Raw genomic sequence first — 20,103 nt, 5'->3', positions numbered from 1 at the left:
CACATGTGACGGCCCCTGCGCTCACTGTGCCACGAGCGCATGTGTTATGGTGGAGTCAGCTGACACTTTTCCTGCGTTCACGAGGGAGTGCAAACCCTCAAAGCAGCTCTGAAGTTTCATCAATGCCCCGAGACATTCTGCTGCTACAATCTCACAGCTACTCACACACGGCAATGTATATGGATGCATTAAGTTATTCTAAATGGACACAATTTTGATTAAACAGAGTATTATGAGATCTTCAAGCATCAGTATTTATTTTAATTTTGCCTAAAACGTTCCATAGTATGATATTAGGCTTTATTCTATTACAGGTGAATAAAAGAAGATTTTAATAAAGAGTTAAATTGCAAAAAGAGATTTGAAACAGTTTAAATAGCATTTATCTTTTTGTTGCCATCGTCTACAGATATGATACAATTATTTCTTGTGGACTTTATCAAGGAGGGGTGGAATGTTCTGAATGAAGTCAAATACAACACACAAAGAGCAAACTGGCACTTATCCGGTTTTGCAAATACGTTCTTATAGCGAGCGACGTCTGTTATATTGTGCACCTTTAATACTTGCTGCATTTTGATTTGAAAAGATCATTTTTGTTGTAAAAATGTTTGTCGTGTTGAGTCCAGTAAAAGATGTATTTAAAAAGCAATATTTATCACTTGTGAATAAAGGGGATCAAATTGAGCTTGTATACCATGTTCCTAAATTAAAAATACCTGCTTTATATGTTCATATCTCGGCATGAAATGCCTCAAAATCCAGCCTTCTCTCACATGTTTTTGTACACATTTTATAGTGAAATTACATTAAAAAAAATGAATTGAATTTGGTCACTGGTGGAATTCTTGTTTGGTTTAGGGGCTCAATTTGAGATGAAACTGGAACAAAATTGTCATTAACTTTATTTAAATGAAGTAATAGACGGCATATCCTGAAGGACGAAGGCTGAACTCTTATTTTCTCCTTTTTTCCAAACCACAAATGGGATGTCTTGGATAAAAAAAAAAGAATGAAGAGTATTTTGTATTATTAAATATTTATTCAGCTTTACTTCTCTCACTCAATACAATCTCTTATACAAAACGCTGGGTGGTGACATTGAACATTTTGGTCAAAAACAACAAAAGAAATCCAAAGAAGTGGCTTACCTGAATAAAAATTTAGAATATTTTCAGACACAAAACATCTAAACCTCAATTCCTTTTTGTTTTGTCCCTAACAACTCCAAACAAGCATTCAAAACTCAGCAGTTAATGCAATCATCCATAACGAGAACTCTTGAACATAAATTAAAACTAAATGTGTAGCTAAAGACAAACCAACTATAGTAGAAAACATTTCATTAGTTGGACGTGATAATGAAAATCCTAATACGGAAGAAATAAGAGAAAAGAAAAAAGGAAAAAAAAAAAGAGAGGAAAAGTGCTATTTTAATCGAGCTTTGCATTAGCAGAAAGTCTTTGTGGAGCAACCATTACCAGCAAAGTAGACCATGTCCACAGCAACAATGAACTAGGTCTGACTTGGATCCCGTCAAAAAATGAACACGCGGCGGGATGATGCGGCGTCTCGTCCTGGTTGAAGTCTGGTGTTTCGATGGCTGGAGGGCTGCGGTGGTGTCGGAGGCTGTGATTGAACTAGAACGGTGACGCTCCATCAGGCAACGTAGTGGTACTGGTTCGGAGTCTCTTTGTCTCGCTCCATGTAGTCTCTGTCGATGAGGGACTCGATCCTCTTCTTCAGGTCTCCCGGCTGCAAAGTGACGAGGAAGAGGAAATCATGCAACCGCTAGCGTCACAGTATTCATACTTTAGTGTAATGCATGTAAACACTGTGTAAACACTGTCACTTTGACGTTTGTAAGTTGGGGAAACACATGGTTGATTATGTTTGTCAAGTAGTCAATATCCAACTTCCAGCTGCATTTGTTTTTTAAGTTCTCAAGAGTTAAAAAGGATGTGTGGGGCTTGATTAAATAAACTAAACATTTCCAACTGTCAAACTGTTGTGGCCCGCTACGTTTCGGATGCAGACTGTCCCTTTTTTAATGCTAAAAACTAAACAACGCTCAACACCACTGCACTTGTAATGTTTTCCATCTTGTGTTATCCTCAGGTGTTTGAGTGGTTATTAGTTGCCGAAATAGCCCTGGTTTTCCATAGTCTGCGACGTTTTGTGGCTGCAAATTTGCATAAAAGCCAACATGTGGAGTGCACGCGTCTTTAAATGCAGGTGCTCTCTTAAGAAACACTGGAAGAGTCTACGATTTCATTTAGAAAATAAAATAAATGACTCAAAACAGGGATTGCAACATAAAGTCTTAGAAGTTCCGTAAACATTGATACCATGAAAAACCCTGAAATCTTTGAGTTACTTAACAATCTCTGAAAGATTAATAATCATATATTTTAAGAACAATTTACAGTAAATAAATCCTGATATTTTAAATTAATTTGCACGGTAAAGTAAATTCTATGGGCCTCACGTTGTTCAGAAATCTATTTTTAATCTGGCTGTATTTGTCAGGACCAGTGGTGTAAGAATAAGTGGTCCTGTAATAAAATTGTAATAACACTGTGACCACAGGGTGTTGTAGGATGTGAAGCACGTCTTCTGGTTTAGATGTGTTACCTTAACAGGAAACTTGAGCTGGTTGTAGAGCTCAGAGACGAGGAGGTTGTGGCTCAGAGTCTTTCTCATCTTCATGATACGAACCACAGCTGCATCGATCTGATACTGTCTGTCCTGAAACACGCGCTCTGTGGTGCTCACCTGCTCCTCCACCTAAGACCAAACACAGTAAAACTCACATTGAGCTGAGGCTGTTGTCTTTATGGCTCAACCTATTCTATCAAGGTTTACTTAGACTTGTACAAAACATAGAATTGTTTACTTCAGGGTTAATTTGGACCTTTTACAAACAGATACGGAAGGTGTGACAATCAACCCTGGTCCCCTCAACCCTCCCTGTGCCCTCTGATCTGTGCAAGCCATTAATACACACATTCAACACACAACTCTTCATATAAATAAACAAATAAAGCGCAGGCTATAGCTCAAATGTACTAATAATGCAATCTGATACAGTGGTGCCACGGTGTTGAAACATAAATACAACTAAAATACATCTATTGTGATTTTCCCAATGCCATCTCAAGGTATTAATCTGGTAAAGTGAATAGTAATTTACAGCCGCAACTATAGCCTAGTTGCCAACTGTATTAATCAGACAATGATTATTAGCATTTATAAGCTGATAGAAGTCATGGTAACAGCAAACTCCTCTTTTTGACTTTTTAAAGATGTTTCAAAACTTAAAAAAAAAAATCTATTAAAAATTAAACTATTATCCCGAGAATTAAGAAGTCATTAAACAGTAATTATTAGAAAATACTGTATAAAAGCACTAAACATCCCATCCCTTCATTACAATCCTGGGAGTGCCCAGGTTGGGCGTGACTTTCCTACCATGGACTACCCCAGGACAAATGAGGGATTACTCACTTCTAGTCTTAATCTATTGAAAGGTCACAGTAATGACCTGGGCTGGAGAGGCTTGTCATACCGTTTCTTTCATCTGAATCTGGTTGATCTTAATCCGGAAGAGTTTATGTTTAAAATCCATGTTGAAGTTAAATCGATCTCCGTCTTCCACGTCTTTCCCTCTGGGCATTTTGTTGAGGACTCGTGCTTTTCCACAGGCCAAAGACTGCAGTGTGCGCCTGAGCTCGCCCTCCTCTGAGACACAGCAGCAGAGACAAATCAGACAAATGCACTTCTACTACCACACTACATGAATTAGATAATAAGACTCTTACCTATGCCTGTAGCTGTGCGTATTTCCTCAATACTGAACTCCTCTCCCTCATTGAACATCAGCAGCACCAGCGTTTGGAACAGAGACACCTGGACCTCCTTCTTCCCCTAAAGTTATAAATAAACAAAGTCAAATCATGCCCATAATACAAAGCATTTGTCTCAGTACATTTTACTGATGTGATTACCTCTTTAAACTCTGCCTTGAGCACAGCATGGCCCAGTGTTGGCTGCCACTGCAGTTTCCTCCCACTGTGTTTGCCCAGATAAAAGAGCTTAAACACCTCCTGGAGTTTCACCATCTACAGGTAAACACATACAGCCCTTTATACGCCATTTTATCGTTACATAAGGTCAATATTCTAGAGTGGAAGTTTTGTATTTTGTATGGAAAGTTTATCATGTTTATACAATAGCCTTGTTTGTTTCCGAGTCAAAGTGGTACATTTCAACAGTATGTATAGTGTGCTGCACAAAGTGTCCCGTATCAGCCTGTTTGAGTGGTCATCAGAGGTCCACGGGAGTTACACCCAAAGGGTTCTGATGCAAACCGGCTCCAGAAGGTAGACAGGGGAAAACAGGATGTGAGAGTGTGAGTGAGTGTGTAAGAGTGTGTGAGTGTGAGTGTGTGTGAGTGTGTGTGAGAGAGTGTGAGAGAGTGTGAGAGAGTGTGAGAGAGTGTGAGTGTGTGTGAGAGAGTGAGAGAGTGTGAGAGTGTGAGAGAGAGTGTGTAAGAGTGAAAGAGCATGAGTGTGAGAGAGTGTGAGAGAGAGTGTGAGAGTGTGTAAGAGTGTGAGAGTGTGAGAGAGTGTGCGTGTGAGAGAGTGTGAGTGAGAGTGTGTGTGAGAGTGAGAGAGTGTGTGAGTGAGAGAGTGAGAGAGTGTGAGTGTGAGAGAGTGTGAGTGAGAGTGTGAGAGTGTGTGTGAGAGTGAGAGTGTGTGAGAGAGAGTGAGAGAGTGAGTGTGTGAGTGTGTGAGTGAGAGAGTGAGAGAGTGAGAGAGTGAGAGAGTGTGAGAGTGTGAGAGTGTGAGTGTATGTATGCATTTTCTAAAAACAAAATAAACCTGAATTTGAATTATGTTGATCTAGAGTGAGTCTGGTTGAAATCAGCTCTAATAACCTTCATTGAAAAACTTGAACTCTTAGATCGTACCTCAGTGGGCAGGTGCACGTCCATGGGGGTATACGAAGGCCAATAGCCCATAGTGAGGATGTTCACAGTGAGTTCTATGTTACTGGGTTCACTCTGGTTCATTATATACTGTAAAAGACGCAAAATAGTTTATGTAGTTCACCATTACTTACAATAAGTTATTTTAGTGTTGGGTTGATTATTACCTGTTTGAACTGAATCATTATATCTTTGGACAGCTCCATGTCTTTAAACATACCCTCTAATTTACTTGTAAAAGCCGCTCCACACTCTGGAAAAGAAAAAGAACACACATTTTACCCTGGCTAAAAAATCCAAACTTTTTATGTTTAATAAAGAATACATTCATTTTAAATTAAACATATGTTGTATGAAATAATAGTTACCATGTTTAAGCTTGGAGAGCATGGACTTTTCTGCATCTACAGATGCACTCTTGCCAACCAGCAGTCGCTTGGCAAGGTCTTTCTTGTAAAAAGCCTCAAACACATCCTTTCCTGAATATAAAAAGATAAGGGGCTCGTGAAAGTTTTTACAAAAAGAAGAATAATTGCTGTAATTTTAAACTAACACTGAAATTTGCCTTTGATGCTTAATTTTGCAAATTTTAGCATCAATTTACAGAGTGTAACTAACCATGAATGAAGCGGAAGATGATCATTATCTTGTCCAGGATTCGCTCCAGCTCTTCTTCTGTAGCCTCTTTGTTTCCTGCTCTAAGCTTTGAATCCACATATTTTGCTGGAAAAAGACACCAGTGTATCAAATAATTCTTTGCAGAAACAAAACAAAATAAAGCAGACTACAGGATAATGGCTCACCGATGAGTTCAGCAGGTTTGTTTGGCCTTTTGTTGATGAAAGTTTCAAAGGCTTCCTTCATTGCATTGATGAAACCCTCGTTGCGAGCAAAACAATTGTGAGCCACATTGTCCATTTTGTCTTTAAAGTCCAGCAGCTCCTGCACCATATCCTTGTCTTTCTCTGGCGTACATACAATTTCACTGCCAAAAGACTGTGGCAAAAAAAATATTATATATTCAAAACACAATGTTTTATTCAAGGTTCATCAAGGATCAAATTGTATGACTTTAAAGTGTTACCTTGATATATTCTCGCCAAAACTGAAGCAATGTAGGAAGTCCTCCTTTGACTTTACTGAAGAGCTGGTACAAAAGAGCTAGCTCAGTGACACGGTTCGCATCTAATAATGTGCTCAGGCCTGAAAAATACAATCAGAATACAAAATAACGTACACATTGACCTACGGTGCTCGGCATGACATTTTGAGTTGAATAGTCTCACCTTTGTGAAGTATTGAAGTCATATGTTCTCCTAGAAGTTGTTTTTCAACACAGCTAATAAGTGGTTTTCTGTTCAAAGTTAAAATTGTGTTTCAATCTATTCATTATGTATTACAACAGAATTTTTAAAAAAATGTGTCGCCCAGAGACTTACTGTGTGCTTTGGTCGAGATAACTCATAATACGATCATTCTCTTCTTCAAGTCGTCGAGCCACGTGGTGCAAATACTCAGGCACCTGGTCACATTAAATACACATAAATCTTTGAATGGAAGCAATTTTGCTGCTTTGGGCCTGTGAGAAAAGATTAAGAATTATAAAATCAGAAGTTAACTCACATCTCTTTCCTGCATCAGTCGCTGTCCCTCTGCTGCGTACAAGCGGTTGGTCTCAGTCAAAAACTGCTCCTCAAATGCTTCCTTATAAACCTGAGAGAGATCAGAAGCTCAAGATACAGGATTCTGATTGAGTCATGCTTAAGACTAACACTTACTTGCAGGTCAGACAGCATGCCCAGCAGACTCCTGAGGAGACTGCGATCTATTGTCTCTCCATTTCGCTCAAGCTCAATTTGCTCCAAAATACCATCCACTGTACGTTTTTGAACCCCTGTATCACTCACAATGTGTGTGCGGAACAACTCTAGGCCAGTGTCCCTGAAAAAAACACAATTACTTTAATGGATGAAAGTAAGTTAAAATATGAAAAATCACAAGGCCATTACCAAATTGAAGGAAGCAGAGAATTCTGGAGAACATAGGTACGATCGAGGAATAGAAAAATACTCCGAATCATTATCTACAGGCAGAAAAGAATATACTGTTAATAGGTGAGCTATAATCATGTGTCCAAATCAAAAAACCTAAACCTTACTGTTTGCCTGCAGTGGTCCTGCCAGCAGCGATTAATCCGCTTCAGGAAGGAGAGGTTGTCTAAAGACTCTGTGAGTTCATTGTTAAGGCAAATTCACTTTTTAAATTACATATTTGTTAGTCTACTTCTATGATTGACTATGTACAAGAAAATCTCACATTTCTATTAAAAAAGGATATTCCCTGAACTGTTGTATCTGAGCCTGAACATGGTCCTCACAGACCTGTCGCAGCTGTTTGTACAGTGTTGGAGACACTTTGTAGGAACACAAGTTTTCCACTGCCTAAAGAAAAGACAGAAGTCAAACATATTATAGACATATTTGATGTATACTTCCTTTTGTGAAATATGCTATACAATATTACTTTAAGAAGATTTCATTGTGAAACAATCCTAAATGATCATAAATACTGACATACCTGATAAAGCTCCTCAAGATTGTACTTGATAGAAGTACTGTTTTGAATTGCATTCACTGCTTCTCGTAGTTTCAGCCATGTGTCTTCAGTGTAGTTCTCTGCTAGTTTGGGTCGATCTAATCCAAGTCAGAGAAAGTGTATTAATGGTGGAGGAAGGGGGTAATCTAAAATCTGATCTAATTAAAAAAGGTTTTCAATGTTATTAGAACTCAATTTGAACCAGAAGTAGAGGTTTTGGTAAAATATTAAATGAAGCTAAATGAAGTGCCATATTACTAGATAATGTGTACACGTTACAGAGGTTACACAATTAAATGATACAATGTGAAAAATGAAAGCAACAGGAGAAATGGCAGCAGAATACTTGGCTGAGGGAGATACACAAGGATTCAAGGGGTAAAAAACAAGCAGTACCTTTGAAATTTTTAATGACTAGTTTCTTGGAGGCTCCTGCTTTGCCTGAGGCCACAGAGGTCCGGGGCATCATCCCGTTGGAGAAGCTGCCTCTCTTTTCCTGTCGGGTGTCTTCTGCCATTATCAGATTAGCGCTTGGATTTAACACTGTGCTGCTGTAATTGTTTTGCTAAGTTCAGTTTGTTTCGTTTACACTCACAAATCCAGCCACTTATCTTTGGATCAGAACATAAAGTGTCTAATTCAAAACAAGTCAAAGTAACGTTATTTAACACGAAAACATTACTGCTGACAGCTAGGTAAACAGATAGCTACTGGAGCACACTTTAGCACTGGCTGCCACTTTGCGTGTTTTCATAGCACTTTAGCAATAGCCTTCGAAGCTAGTCCATACCTTTTCCGGCTAGTAAAGCATAATAAACAGTTGGGTTTTGGGGTGTTTAGACAGTAGATAAATGCGTAAAAGCGACATTGTTGACGCGGGAGTAACACACGCTTGTTACTAGAGTCTTTCTTTACCCGACATGACTAGGCTAATGCTAACAAAATGGCTTTTCCGTTCTCTTGGACAGGTGCATCCTGGGTGAAAGAGCTGCGTTCATGGACACTCTGTAATTTGGTCCGTGCTCTTGTAATTCAGCCAACCGTTTGATTTGCAGTTTTTGTGGTTTATGGTGGTAATTCAATAATGTATATACAATACAAAACATTTTTGAATGTTATTATTATAATGGGTGGAGTTTTCATTCATTAAAGCTTATTTCTGAGAACTAAACCTTTCTTCCACCTTTCATAAATAACCTGTCAATGTTTTATCATCTGTGAACTTTATGGTGAGAAACAAATGCTGGTATGAAACTGCATGATATATGAACTAAATCTGTTGGACAACCCCTTGTATCATATTTTTTTTTTAATCTATGCTTAATTTATAAGTCTATTTTATTTATCTCGTTCATTTTGTTACCTTCCAGCTTGTCCTGACTCTTTAACATGGAACAATTTGAATTTTCCACCAATATTGTAAAGCTACAACATTTTAAAGATGATAATAATCATAATAATCATAATAATCATAATAATCATAATAATCATCATCATCATCATCATCCGTCATCCGTCATCATCTGTCATCATAACCAGAATCATGTGTTATGTTCTGAGAGCTTCTATTATTTTATTTAATCCTAGAATTGTGAAAACGTGTTTGTTTAACATTCTTTTTTCCTGATATTCCAAACGCACCACAGAATCACCTGCGTTCATTGGAGTTAACGAAAGGGTGGCACTGGCTCTGGGCTGTGGACAAACCCAGGGAAACACACTTTACTCCTGTCAGTCCGGACATTTCCAGGTCTCTTCGCTACTCGCCCCGGGACAGTGGCATGGATGAGCCTTGGCTGCCGCCGGCGGTGAAGTAGGTTTGGCGGTGTCTGTTCCCAGCCTGCCTACGTAGAGCTGCTGCCTGTAGCGGGAGGGAGAGGTATGTCTGCGGCTAATGCTCCAGCAGGAAAAAGGCTAGCACCAGGCTCATGGCAGGAGACCGAGAGTAGGTGCAGAAAGCATCAAGCAAAGGGAGGAGAGACTGTCGTAAAGCAGAGTCCAGTTTCTGTGGACTGAAGAACAGCTGCATCTTTACTAATGCGTTATTACACTGTAAAAGTGATTAGCAGCAGGCTAGCACAGAGTAACAGCTGACTGATCATGTTAGCATTTTAACTATGCTTTCAGTGTAACCATATCCACAGTGACGTGCCGCCCTGGAAAGAATAACACGGCCTTTTGTAAACGACAATCCTTATTCACATAGCGTTAGATTTTTTGTTTGTTTCTGCGGCAACTGGCCAGCTTGTTTGAAGCTAGCTTGCTAGTTAGCAACGTCATTATCATATTGAAAGTCTTCCCATCTAGATTTCAGGATATGTGTTTGTTTGAAGATATTCTCAGATTTCAAACCCTGTTACAGGAGACTTTCATGTGATGAAGTGAAAGGCCTGGTAGTTTTAGGTCATTCCATCTAACTTTCACTAAACAAATTCCAAGAATGTCTTTAATAATGTCACTCTGTTAATCAGAATCAGAAAAGGTTTATTGCCATTGTCAATGAACAAAATGTACAAACATAAGAACTTGCTTTGGTGATACAGTGAAACATACATCAATGAACAATAACAAAAACAACATATATTGAATCAGCTTGGCTTTCCTCAGCTGCCGCAGGAAGTACATCCTCTGCTGGGCCTTCTTGATGAGGGAGCTGATGGTGGGCTCACACTTGAGGTCCTGGGTGATGGTGGTGCAGAGGAAGCAGAAGGAGTCTACAGTGGTGATGGGAGAGTCTGTAATAGTGAGGGGGGGCTGTGTCTTTCCTGAAGTCCACGATCATCTCCACTGTCTTCTGGCATTGAACTCCAGGTTGTTACCACTGCACCAGGACACCAGCTGGTCCACCTCCCTCCTCTAGACAGACTCATCCCTGTCCGAGATGAGCCTGAGGAGGGTGGTGTCATAGGACTATTGTAAAGGCCTATTATAAAGATGTTTTACTGATGATGATCTTAATTTGCATTGCCTTACACTAATGACAAATTACAGAAAACCAATTCAAACGTTTTTATTTTCTTCACTGTTTTGTCTGTGTAGTAAATGCTGCAGTCAAGATGAGTGTGAAGGCCTTTGAGCTGGTCCCCGCTGTGGAGCGAGAGCTCCTCATGGGAGAAAAGGCTCGAATCAACATCGAATGCATCGAATGCTGTGGAAAGCACCTGTACATTGGCACCAACGACTGCTTCATCCACCATTTCCTCCTGGAAGAGGTCACTTCCTCAAAAGGAAAACTGACATTCTTAGCTCAAAAGCTACTTCACAAATATCTCGGGCTCAAGAAACCAGTTGCCGAGCTGCGGGCTGCATCAGCTTTGGAGCGATTAATAGTGCTCTGTGATGGAGTGCTGTTTCTTGTCGACATGTTGACTCTAGAAACTCCGTCTGGAGCTGGAGGTGCCAAAATCAGAGGCGTCGCTTCATTCTGCATTAATGAGAATCCAGTCACTGGAGATCCATTCTGTGTGGAGATGGGAATACTTTCCTCCAAACGGCGGACAGTGCAGATTTTTATGATTTATGAGGACCGAGTGCAACTGGTGAAAGAGGTGAACACACCTGAGCAGCCTTGTGCGGTTTCTCTCGATGGATATTTTTTGTGTTTGGCTCTCACCACACAATACATGATCCTGAACTACAACACTGGAGACAACCAGGACTTGTTTCCCTACAACAGCGAGGAGAGGAAGCCCATAGTGAAGAGGATTGGACGAGAGGAGTTTCTGCTAGCAGCACCAGGTGGACTTGGTAAGATAAAAGAAGAATTTGTGCTGTGAATTATAATTGTCTTAATTATTAGTAATAGCTTTATGTCCACATGATTTGCCACCCGCAGGTATGTTTGCTAATGCAGAGGGAGTCTCCCAGCGTGCTCCAGTGAACTGGTCTGAGAGCGTGATCGGTGCTGCGGTTTGCTTTCCATATGTTGTGGCCTTAGACGAAAGCTTCATCACTGTCCACAGCATGCTTGACCAACAACTCAAACAAACTCTGCCTTTCAGGGATGGAAACATCCTACAGGACTTTGAAGGTATTTAATGTAAAACCGTGTCTGCAACTTTCAGCATTTAATTATTTTACTGTTGTATTTTGTAGGAAAAGTCATTCTAGCTTCCACTAAAGCTGTGTACATATTAGTGCCATTGCCCCTTGAGAGACAAATCCAGGATTTACTGGCCAGTCACAGAGTGGAGGAAGCCCTGATTCTCACTGAAGGAGCCCAGAGGAATATTCCCAAAGAAAAGTTTCAGGTATATTTTCATTTGTAAATGAGCTGACATACCTGTTCAACATGGGTTACTTAATGATTGTTTCCTCGCAGATTTTGCACAAAAAGATCCTTCAGCAGGCAGGTTTTATACTGTTTGGTCAGCTTCAATTTCTAGAAGCAAAAGAACATTTTAGGTAAGTTCTCAGCTATATTTGTTTTATATTTTACAGTTTTCTCAGATGTCAACCTTTTTGCATAACTCAAGCCATATTTAAGGATTACCTTTTTTTTCATCGCTTTGAAACAAAATCCTGATGTTTTAATTCAAAGAGATAACACTTTTTGAAATATCCAATCCAACTTTATTTCTAATGCACTTTAAAAACAACAGAGTTGACCAGAATACTACAAACAACAGTAATAGATAGATAGAGTAATAGATTAAAAAATACAAATAAATTGATCACTATGAAAGTCAACATTTCAATGAAAACCAAGGAAAAAAGATGCGCTTTAAGACTTAAAAGCAGAAAGTGATTGGGTCTGTCGAAGGTGCAAGGGCCAGCGTGTTCCACAGTTTTGGACCAGTGACGGAGAAGGAGCGGTCTTCTCCTAAGTTTCCTCCTTGTTTTTGGGTCCAATAACAAGGAATGATCTGCTGACCTGAGAGAGCGCGCGCAGGGCTGTAGGGCTGATCAGGTCAGACAGATAATATGGAGCGCGGCCATATTATCTGGCATTTAAGATAAGATAAGATAATCCTTTAATGTCCACACATGGGGAAATTTCGTTGTTACAACGCAGTAGATACAGGGGGAAAGGACAGATTATAGGAGTTAAAAAAAAACACTCTTAATAGAAGAACTCATATAAACAAAACAAAAAACTCTTAACAAAACTCCTCATCTTTATAGGGAATGGAGGGAGAAGAAAAGAAAATAAAAAGATAAAAATAAAAATATAAGATAATAATAAAATAATAATAATAAAACAAAATAAAATAAAGTAAAGTAAAGTAAAAAAGAATAGCTAGCATAAGACTAAATAATACTAATAGTAAGTAAGTAAACAAAATAAAACACTCTAAAACACTTTGAAAACAAATAAAAGGATTTTAAAATCGTTATGTTAAGAGACAAGAAGCCAGTGCAGAAACTTTAAAACGGCTGACTCCCTGGAGAAACGATCTCTACTCCATATGCACAGTTCTTCATCTGCCTCGAAGAACTGGTTCTCCTCCTGAGTCCAGCTCCACTGTCTATCTCGTAGTGAGGGAGTCTGATCTCTCCTTCACTGTGGTTTCTACTTTTTCCCCAAAGAGGTTTTGTAGTTTTTGCTGGTCGAGAAGGAGGGTCTAAGGACACGGGATGCTGCGACATTGCCAAGTCCCCTAGAGGCAGCTGCTGTTGTGATTTGAGAAATAATTTGAGTTGAATTTTATTGAATATGAACCCAGTCAAAAGGCGAGCAGCCGCACTCTGTACAAGTTGTAGTTGTGCGAGACACGTTCGGTTGAGACCAACATGAAGTGCATTGTAATAATCTAGGCAGTTAGTGAGAAAGGCATGGATTAATATCTCAAAGTGAAGCTGCGAAAGAACAGGCTTCACTTTTAGCGAATTTGAAATACATTTTTAACAAGTGAAGTACGCTAATCTGGGCATCAAATTTTGAATGACTATCCAGTCCCACACCTAGATTGGTCACTATAGGTTTTATAGGTCACTTTTCTGTTTTTTGTCATTTAGTTTTGATCTGTTTTTTGACTTAACGGTAAGTCACATTTTGTAAAATGTGGAGAAAAAAGCCAAATTTAAGTTTCAGAAAATCTGCTAGACAAACAAACTGTAATTTGACTTTGAGGTTGACAAAGGCTTTGGCATTCATTAACCTGCATATGTCATGTTTTGTTGTTGTTATATTTTAGAAAAGGACAGCTGGACGTCCGGGAGCTCATCTCGCTTTACCCGCTGCTGCTGCCTTCCTCGTCCGCCTTCACTCGCTGCCATCCTCCTCTTCACGAGTTTGCGGATCTAAATCACTTGGCTCAGGGCGACCAGGAGAAGGTCCAGAGGTGCAAGAAGTTCCTCATCAGTTACTTGGGAGAGGTAGGTCTTTGTTAACTGGTAGATGTTAAAAGGTTGATGTTAAACTCTTGTCTGATGCTCAGGTGCGAAGTACAGAAGTGGCCAACGGCTGCAGAGAGGATGTGGACACGGCTCTGATGAAGCTTTACGCCGAGCAGGACCATGAAAGCCTCTTGGATCTGCTCGCTTCTGAAAACTTCTGCGTGTTAGCCGACTGCGTCCCATGGCTAGAAAAGTATCACAAGTGAGTATTACAACTGCATTTTGGCGACTGTGATGTAAAATTAAAAGCGTTATTTATCCTTAATGACAATAATTATACGCTTGTTTACTTGATGCACTTTTTCTCTATAATGGAAACGTCTATCAATATTTCAAAGTCATTTTTTTAAAATAATTGTTCTCATTGAATTGACTCCTCAGTTTCTTTATTGTCATATTTTTGAATAAATGCATGCTTTTTGAATCTCAACCGTGAAATACATTAATTTTGCCACAATATGTCAATCCGGGCTGTGCAGTTAATAACATTTAAATCCAGATCCAGTCAATTCTAATTGTCAATGATCACCCTCGTGTTCGGTAAAGAGTTTTGTTTTATAAGTTTGTCTTGTTTATGTTCTGGAAATTTATGTTGAAAGCCATTTTATTTGTTTTTAATAAGACAAAATGAAAAGGAATCAATATTTGTGATCGATCATATTTTTGTCGAATAGCCCAGCCCTAATTTAAATGACATTTGTTCGGTTATTGTCTTTAATTGCACCTTTTTAACTTTGTTATTCAGATATTTTGCACTAGGGTTACTTTACCAGTACCATGGCCAGGATTCAGCTGCTCTGCAGGTACATCTCCCTCAAATCAATAAATAATAATTTATCATTACTGAAAACACACTCACGCTTCTCTTCTTACATTTGCAGCTGTGGATCCGAGTGGCAGATGGAGATTTGCAGGACGCCACGAGATCTGATCTGTTTGAGTACATTGTAGACTTTCTCTGCTCCTGCTCAAATCTGGATCTCGTGTGGAAGTACGCAGACTGGGCCTTAAGGAAAAAACCCACTGTAAGTTACTGTAATGTAAATGTTTCTTTGTGATAATTTTTGGTGTAAAATTTTAATTCTAAAGGCTTTTTGGAGGATTTTAGACATAACTATTAATACAAATATGATCATTAAAATTTACACTATACTACCATAATACTTAGGAGGAATTGATGACAAAAATGTCTGCATTTCTAGATCTTTAAAACTGTATTATAGTTACTTCACTTTGCAAAATCATACGGTGCTCACGGGTGGTGCAGTGGTTAAGGGCGTTGCGCATGTGTGATGTCTCTACCTCCTCTCTCCCCATTTCATGCTACAGCTGTCCTGGATAATAAAGCCTTCAAGATTTAAAAAACTTTAAAAACAATTGCTCTGAATATTCATATAATACAACTAGTGTTTCCATATTTTTAATTTTATGAATGCCTTATTTGATATATTTTGCTATTATTATTTGTATTATTATTATTGTATAATATATGTCACAATCTATGTGAGGATTGTGAATAATTGTAAAATTGTGATGTTTCTTTTCAATTTGCTTTTTTTAAACAGTCTAATGGATTACCATTCCAATTATATTGTGACCTGAAGAAAAACAATTAGTAATTAACTGGACAATCTCAATTAACATACTATTTAATTAAATCAATATTTTTTTATTTTCTTTTTAGACAGGTGTCCAAATATTCACTAAAAGAATTGCCACTAAAAACCAGCCGGAGCCGAGTCCTGACGATGCTGTGACATATTTAACGAAGCATCGTGAGGCTCTGCTGCTTTACCTGGAGTACCTGGTCCTGGAGCGGCAGATTCAGGTTAGTATTCTCAGAGATAATGCTCAAGCTCAGCACATTGCTTCTTGTAAAACACTGGAATATTTATCAGTGTGTACATGCAGCTGCTTAAGCTGTTAATTTTATCCAATGTTGTGTTAATATTTGTAGAAGGAGACGTTCCACACTCACTTGGCTGTGTTGTACCTGGAAAGGGTCCTGGCATTGCTATTGGAAACTCCATTGGACGAGGCGCGGCTGTCGAAGGCACGAGATCGACTCCAGGCCATGCTGCGAGAGTCCAACCTTTATCGTGTTCAGTATCTTTTAGGTGTGAAACTGAAGTCTCTAAAATAATGATCAAATGAATAGTATGTTGTCGATGAACACTGAAAGTCTAGGTTGATTTTATGTTAGTAATTTTTGCAGTATTATATTAAGGTTTTATTTCCCCCATGAGCATTTTAAACTTGTTTGTTCAAAACATTAAAGCCTTGAACAAGTTGAACAAGCTATAAGTTTTATGTAAATACGTGACTTTGAGTTGGGGCTGGGCAATATTAGAAAAACAAAATCACAATTTTATTTCCTACTATTTCATGGTTTTCAATAGGATTTTTTTTCTTATTAAAAACAAATAAAAATAGCATTCAATGTTAATATTCTTAACATAAAACATAAATATCATTGATCATTGCTATTTAACAAAAAGAAAAATCATCACATTTCTTCCAAGTCTAAACTGTAGACTTCTTGATTCAAAAGCCACAACCATATCATTAACGATTAGAAATGACTTTCCAGGCCTACTTTAAGTACATGTCATTCCAACTGCAAAACTTGGAAAATGAATTAATCTTTATTGTGATGCCTTTTTTTTTTCGTAGGTAAGATGGAGAATTGTGAAAAACTGCTGCTTGAGCGAGCAACACTACACGGCAAACTGGAGGAGCACGACCAGGCGCTGCACATTTTAGTTCACGAACTCAAAGATTATCCGTCCGCTGAGGCCTACTGTATATGGGCCTCGGAGCGCCGGGACTCTGCTTACAGACAGAAACTCTTCCACCTTTTATTCGGGGTGTATTTGGACCCAAAGTCCCCGGGTGCGTCTGCAGGGGGCAGCGGTGAGCTGGAGATGGCGGCGGTGGACCTGCTGAACCGTCACGGAGAGGTGTTCGATGCTGTCCGGGTGCTGAACGTGCTCCCTGAAGGATGGTCTCTGCAGCTGCTGAGGCCGTTCCTGGGGCGAGCCATCCGGGCCAGCGTGCACACCTGCCGCACCTCCCAGATCGCACTGGGGCTCGCGCGCTCTGAACATGTACAGCTGCTGCATGACAGGGTAAGAGCCTTGGTCTTTAGTGCAAAGGCATTTTCTAAACACTAATAAATAATAAGACAAATGACAAATATTTATCCAGTGTTGGGTTGGACGATATCCCGGCATACAATTGACCTGATTTGTGTTTGCTCTCTCAGTTTTGGCAAAGTATAACACAAAACAAATCAGAAGTTTTTGCACTTGGCTCGGCTTCTTTGTAAACTGTCATGAATGCTGACACTGTGGGAACCAGTTGTGACTCTCGTCTTCTCACGATTCTTAGTAAATTATGTTCTGGATTGGACTGAAATTGGCAGTACCATTTTTATACACTGCATAATGTAAAGGGCATTTATTTTCACATTAAGAAAATATATTTGTACTGTATATATTTGCGGTGAACAAGTATAAGCTTTTGAATGTGTTACAGTACACACATACAGTGCCTTTTATGATTGATCATCCGTTCCTCATAACCTCACCACTTCTATGTTTCTTACAGTTAAAGGAGAGGAAGAAACCCATCTTGGTGTCTGACAAGAAGGGCTGTTTTATGTGCCACAATACGTTCAGTGAACCGGAGGTGGTGTGTCTGCCTGGAGGAGTGCCTGTCCACACGCACTGTGTTGCCGACCGAATCCAGAACTCGCCCTCCAGAAAACATTTAACTAATAGCAGTAACCACACGTGAGACTTTCAAATCGGACATTGTTTAAGAAGCACTAAACTAAACGCAAGTCTTATGGGTGGTTTTCGGAACAAGAAGCACATAAAAGTCGGTGCAAAGTTACAAATGTAACAAGGCTTGAGATTGAAATGAAACTGAGAGAGAGAGAACAAAGAGACCAGATGGAAAATATATTAAGCTAGTTTACTTGCCTTGAAAATAGCCGTGTGATCCATGCATTATGTAAAACAGGTCAATTTGTGCTAAAACAAGTTACAAAATTATATAATGCACCATATTTGTTCTACTGAGCGACTAATATTGCATGGACTTGACAATACACTTTTCGGTCGCATCGAGTACAAATACATTTTTACTTGTCTGGGTAATGATGAGTTTACTGTGAAAATCGGTAAATTCATTTTGGGATGTGTTCTTTGCTGCTTTGTACCATTCACACTATTTTCATTCATGATTTCCTGACAACACTTTTAATTCTCGTGTTTTTGGAGCCATGAAGACGTTTGTGCAATAAAGAAACATAAGTCCTGAGAATACAACAGCAATTCGTCTTTGTGCACAACAGCACGTGGCTAGCTCAGTGTTCGCATCAGTACTTCCTGTATCTATGAATTTATAAATACTATAAGATCGGGCAGTGAACAGGAGGTGGATGTCTCTGACAACATGTTAAAGACAAAACTGGGGAATACTTCACTATTTATTACAAGATGTGTCTCAATGCTAAATCTAATTCTACTGTTGAAGCATAAAACATTAAAAAAAATAAACTAAATAAAAGATCAGACCGAAATAATCTTCACATATAAACAATCAGACAAGCTTTACTTTAAAATGTAATTGGTTGTTTAATTTATATTTAACGTTTTAATTTGTTAGCATTAGCTGAGAAACAGCTAGCTTCACCAACTGCTGCTGTGCATGAGAGCCCATATGTCTTATTAAAGGTGCACTATGTAACTTTTTGAAATGAGGGTTCACCACCAGTTTGTCTCCATAGTGATATTATTGCTTTGCCTGAATTGTTTCCCAGTAAGGCATTAAACTCCTATATCTTGTGTTTTAGTGCTTTAAGATACCTTGAAAATTGCGCTTTCTTACTGTGAGCAGGGTCGCCTCTGCACAGATCTGACCTGTAACTTCACCTGCTTGTCTCCATGGAGATGAATAAGTTTAATGCCATATTCTGGAATAGGGCTGCAAGATTAATGGCAAACGAATCGAAATCGCTATTTAGATGGCCGCAGTTGGCAAAAATATCCTGCTTCTCTGTGTAAAACCCCGTAGTTCAGATCTGCACAAACATGTTCTGAAATACTGATTCTTGTATTAGTTTTTCAGTTCATGGGCTTGTGAAGTCTTTTTGTCAATTCTCCTATTATTAAATCATGCGTTGCAAATGTAATCGCAGTTGTAATTAGATACTGCTCCCGAATCGTGCGGCCCTATTGTGGAAAAATCTCAGGCAACGCAAGAACGTCATGGAAAAGTGCACCTTTAGGGACCAGATTCTGCATATGTGCTGCAGCTCTACCAGTACGCCACACAGCAGCACAGGACAGGATAAAAGTCTGCCAATGTATTATCTTGAAATAGCAAAGACGTAAAATGGCCTTGGGTCTTTAAAGATTGCTAAAAACATTTAAAAGAAATATCACAAATTGAGCACTGATTAATTGTAGTTTTAAGACAGATCATTATGTAGCAAGATTGATTGTGAGTTTGTGGACATAATCATGAAGTAATTATGAAATGTGTTGATTTTCTGTTTGGATATAATTCATAGTATCTAACACAATTCATTTTCCGTCAATCTTGACTCGATATTTAAGGGTGAACGACCCATCTTAGTGACGACCTGAAGCTCCTCAGGACTCTGAATTCAGCCAGTGTAACAGCCAGTGTAACAGCCAGTGTAACAGCCAGTGTAACAGCCAGTGTAACAGCCAGTGTAACAGCCAGTGTAACAGCACAGTTGTATGTGATGTTTTATCTGTAACGCTTCTGTCTGACTTTTAACGAATGCAACTTGGATCTCTATTGCTCTAAATCCGTCTGTTCATTATAATCTCATGATAAAATTTAAAGGATTTTGGGAGATTTTCCAAATAAACCTTTTACAGGAAAATGATCGCTCTGTCACATTCTTTGTCCTTGTTTATATATTTCTAATCCATAGTAATTGGGTCTTTCTAAATAATCGATTGCGGCCAAGAAAGTAAAACGAATTGGTAAATCTATAAATTCATTGTATATTTATTAAGAGAAAATATGCCTTTACCATTTATTTTATATATAAGTTTCACCCTTTCTACATTAAGTTGCCTCTTTATGCAAGTCTTTTAATCATAATGGAAACTTGTACAACATTTTTTATTTAAAAG

At 38.9% G+C, this 20,103-nt stretch overlaps 2 protein-coding genes across 3 annotated transcripts; one reads left to right on the top strand and one right to left on the bottom strand.

Moving 5' to 3' along the window:
• Positions 1-1,020: 1,020 nt before the first annotated feature.
• Positions 1,021-8,561, bottom strand: cul4a (cullin 4A). The gene is made up of 20 exons (XM_072464539.1): positions 7,982-8,561; positions 7,568-7,683; positions 7,328-7,431; positions 7,149-7,218; positions 7,000-7,073; positions 6,769-6,931; positions 6,614-6,703; positions 6,430-6,512; positions 6,277-6,344; positions 6,075-6,193; positions 5,794-5,986; positions 5,609-5,713; positions 5,359-5,469; positions 5,158-5,243; positions 4,973-5,080; positions 4,008-4,121; positions 3,822-3,927; positions 3,569-3,741; positions 2,635-2,787; positions 1,021-1,755 (listed from the first exon to the last, which is right to left on the bottom strand). The coding sequence occupies exons 1-20, from the start codon at positions 8,100-8,102 to the stop codon at positions 1,660-1,662; spliced, it is 2,253 nt and encodes a 750-aa protein (XP_072320640.1). The 5' UTR covers positions 8,103-8,561; the 3' UTR covers positions 1,021-1,659.
• Positions 8,562-9,242: 681 nt separating this feature from the next.
• tgfbrap1 (transforming growth factor, beta receptor associated protein 1) lies at positions 9,243-18,258 on the top strand. 2 transcript variants are annotated; one of them, XM_072465210.1, is made up of 13 exons: positions 9,243-9,464; positions 10,625-11,332; positions 11,421-11,615; positions 11,681-11,835; positions 11,907-11,989; positions 13,723-13,903; positions 13,966-14,126; positions 14,670-14,727; positions 14,806-14,949; positions 15,609-15,752; positions 15,882-16,041; positions 16,598-17,052; positions 17,534-18,258. In XM_072465210.1, the coding sequence occupies exons 2-13, from the start codon at positions 10,642-10,644 to the stop codon at positions 17,720-17,722; spliced, it is 2,616 nt and encodes an 871-aa protein (XP_072321311.1). In that variant the 5' UTR covers positions 9,243-9,464; positions 10,625-10,641; the 3' UTR covers positions 17,723-18,258. The 2 variants fall into 2 exon arrangements, with proteins under 2 accessions (XP_072321311.1, XP_072321312.1); XM_072465211.1 differs by lacking the exon at positions 9,243-9,464 and adding an exon at positions 9,514-9,530.
• Positions 18,259-20,103: the final 1,845 nt, after the last annotated feature.

Source organism: Eucyclogobius newberryi, unplaced genomic scaffold (genome assembly GCF_026437365.1).
Source record: "Eucyclogobius newberryi isolate DKJ021-1_F unplaced genomic scaffold, fEucNew1.0.hap1 SCAF_5, whole genome shotgun sequence".
NCBI classification, from domain to species: Eukaryota; Metazoa; Chordata; class Actinopteri; order Gobiiformes; family Gobiidae; genus Eucyclogobius; species Eucyclogobius newberryi.
Note: the sequence above shows the minus strand (reverse complement) of the source record. Positions and strands in the feature narration are given on the sequence as shown.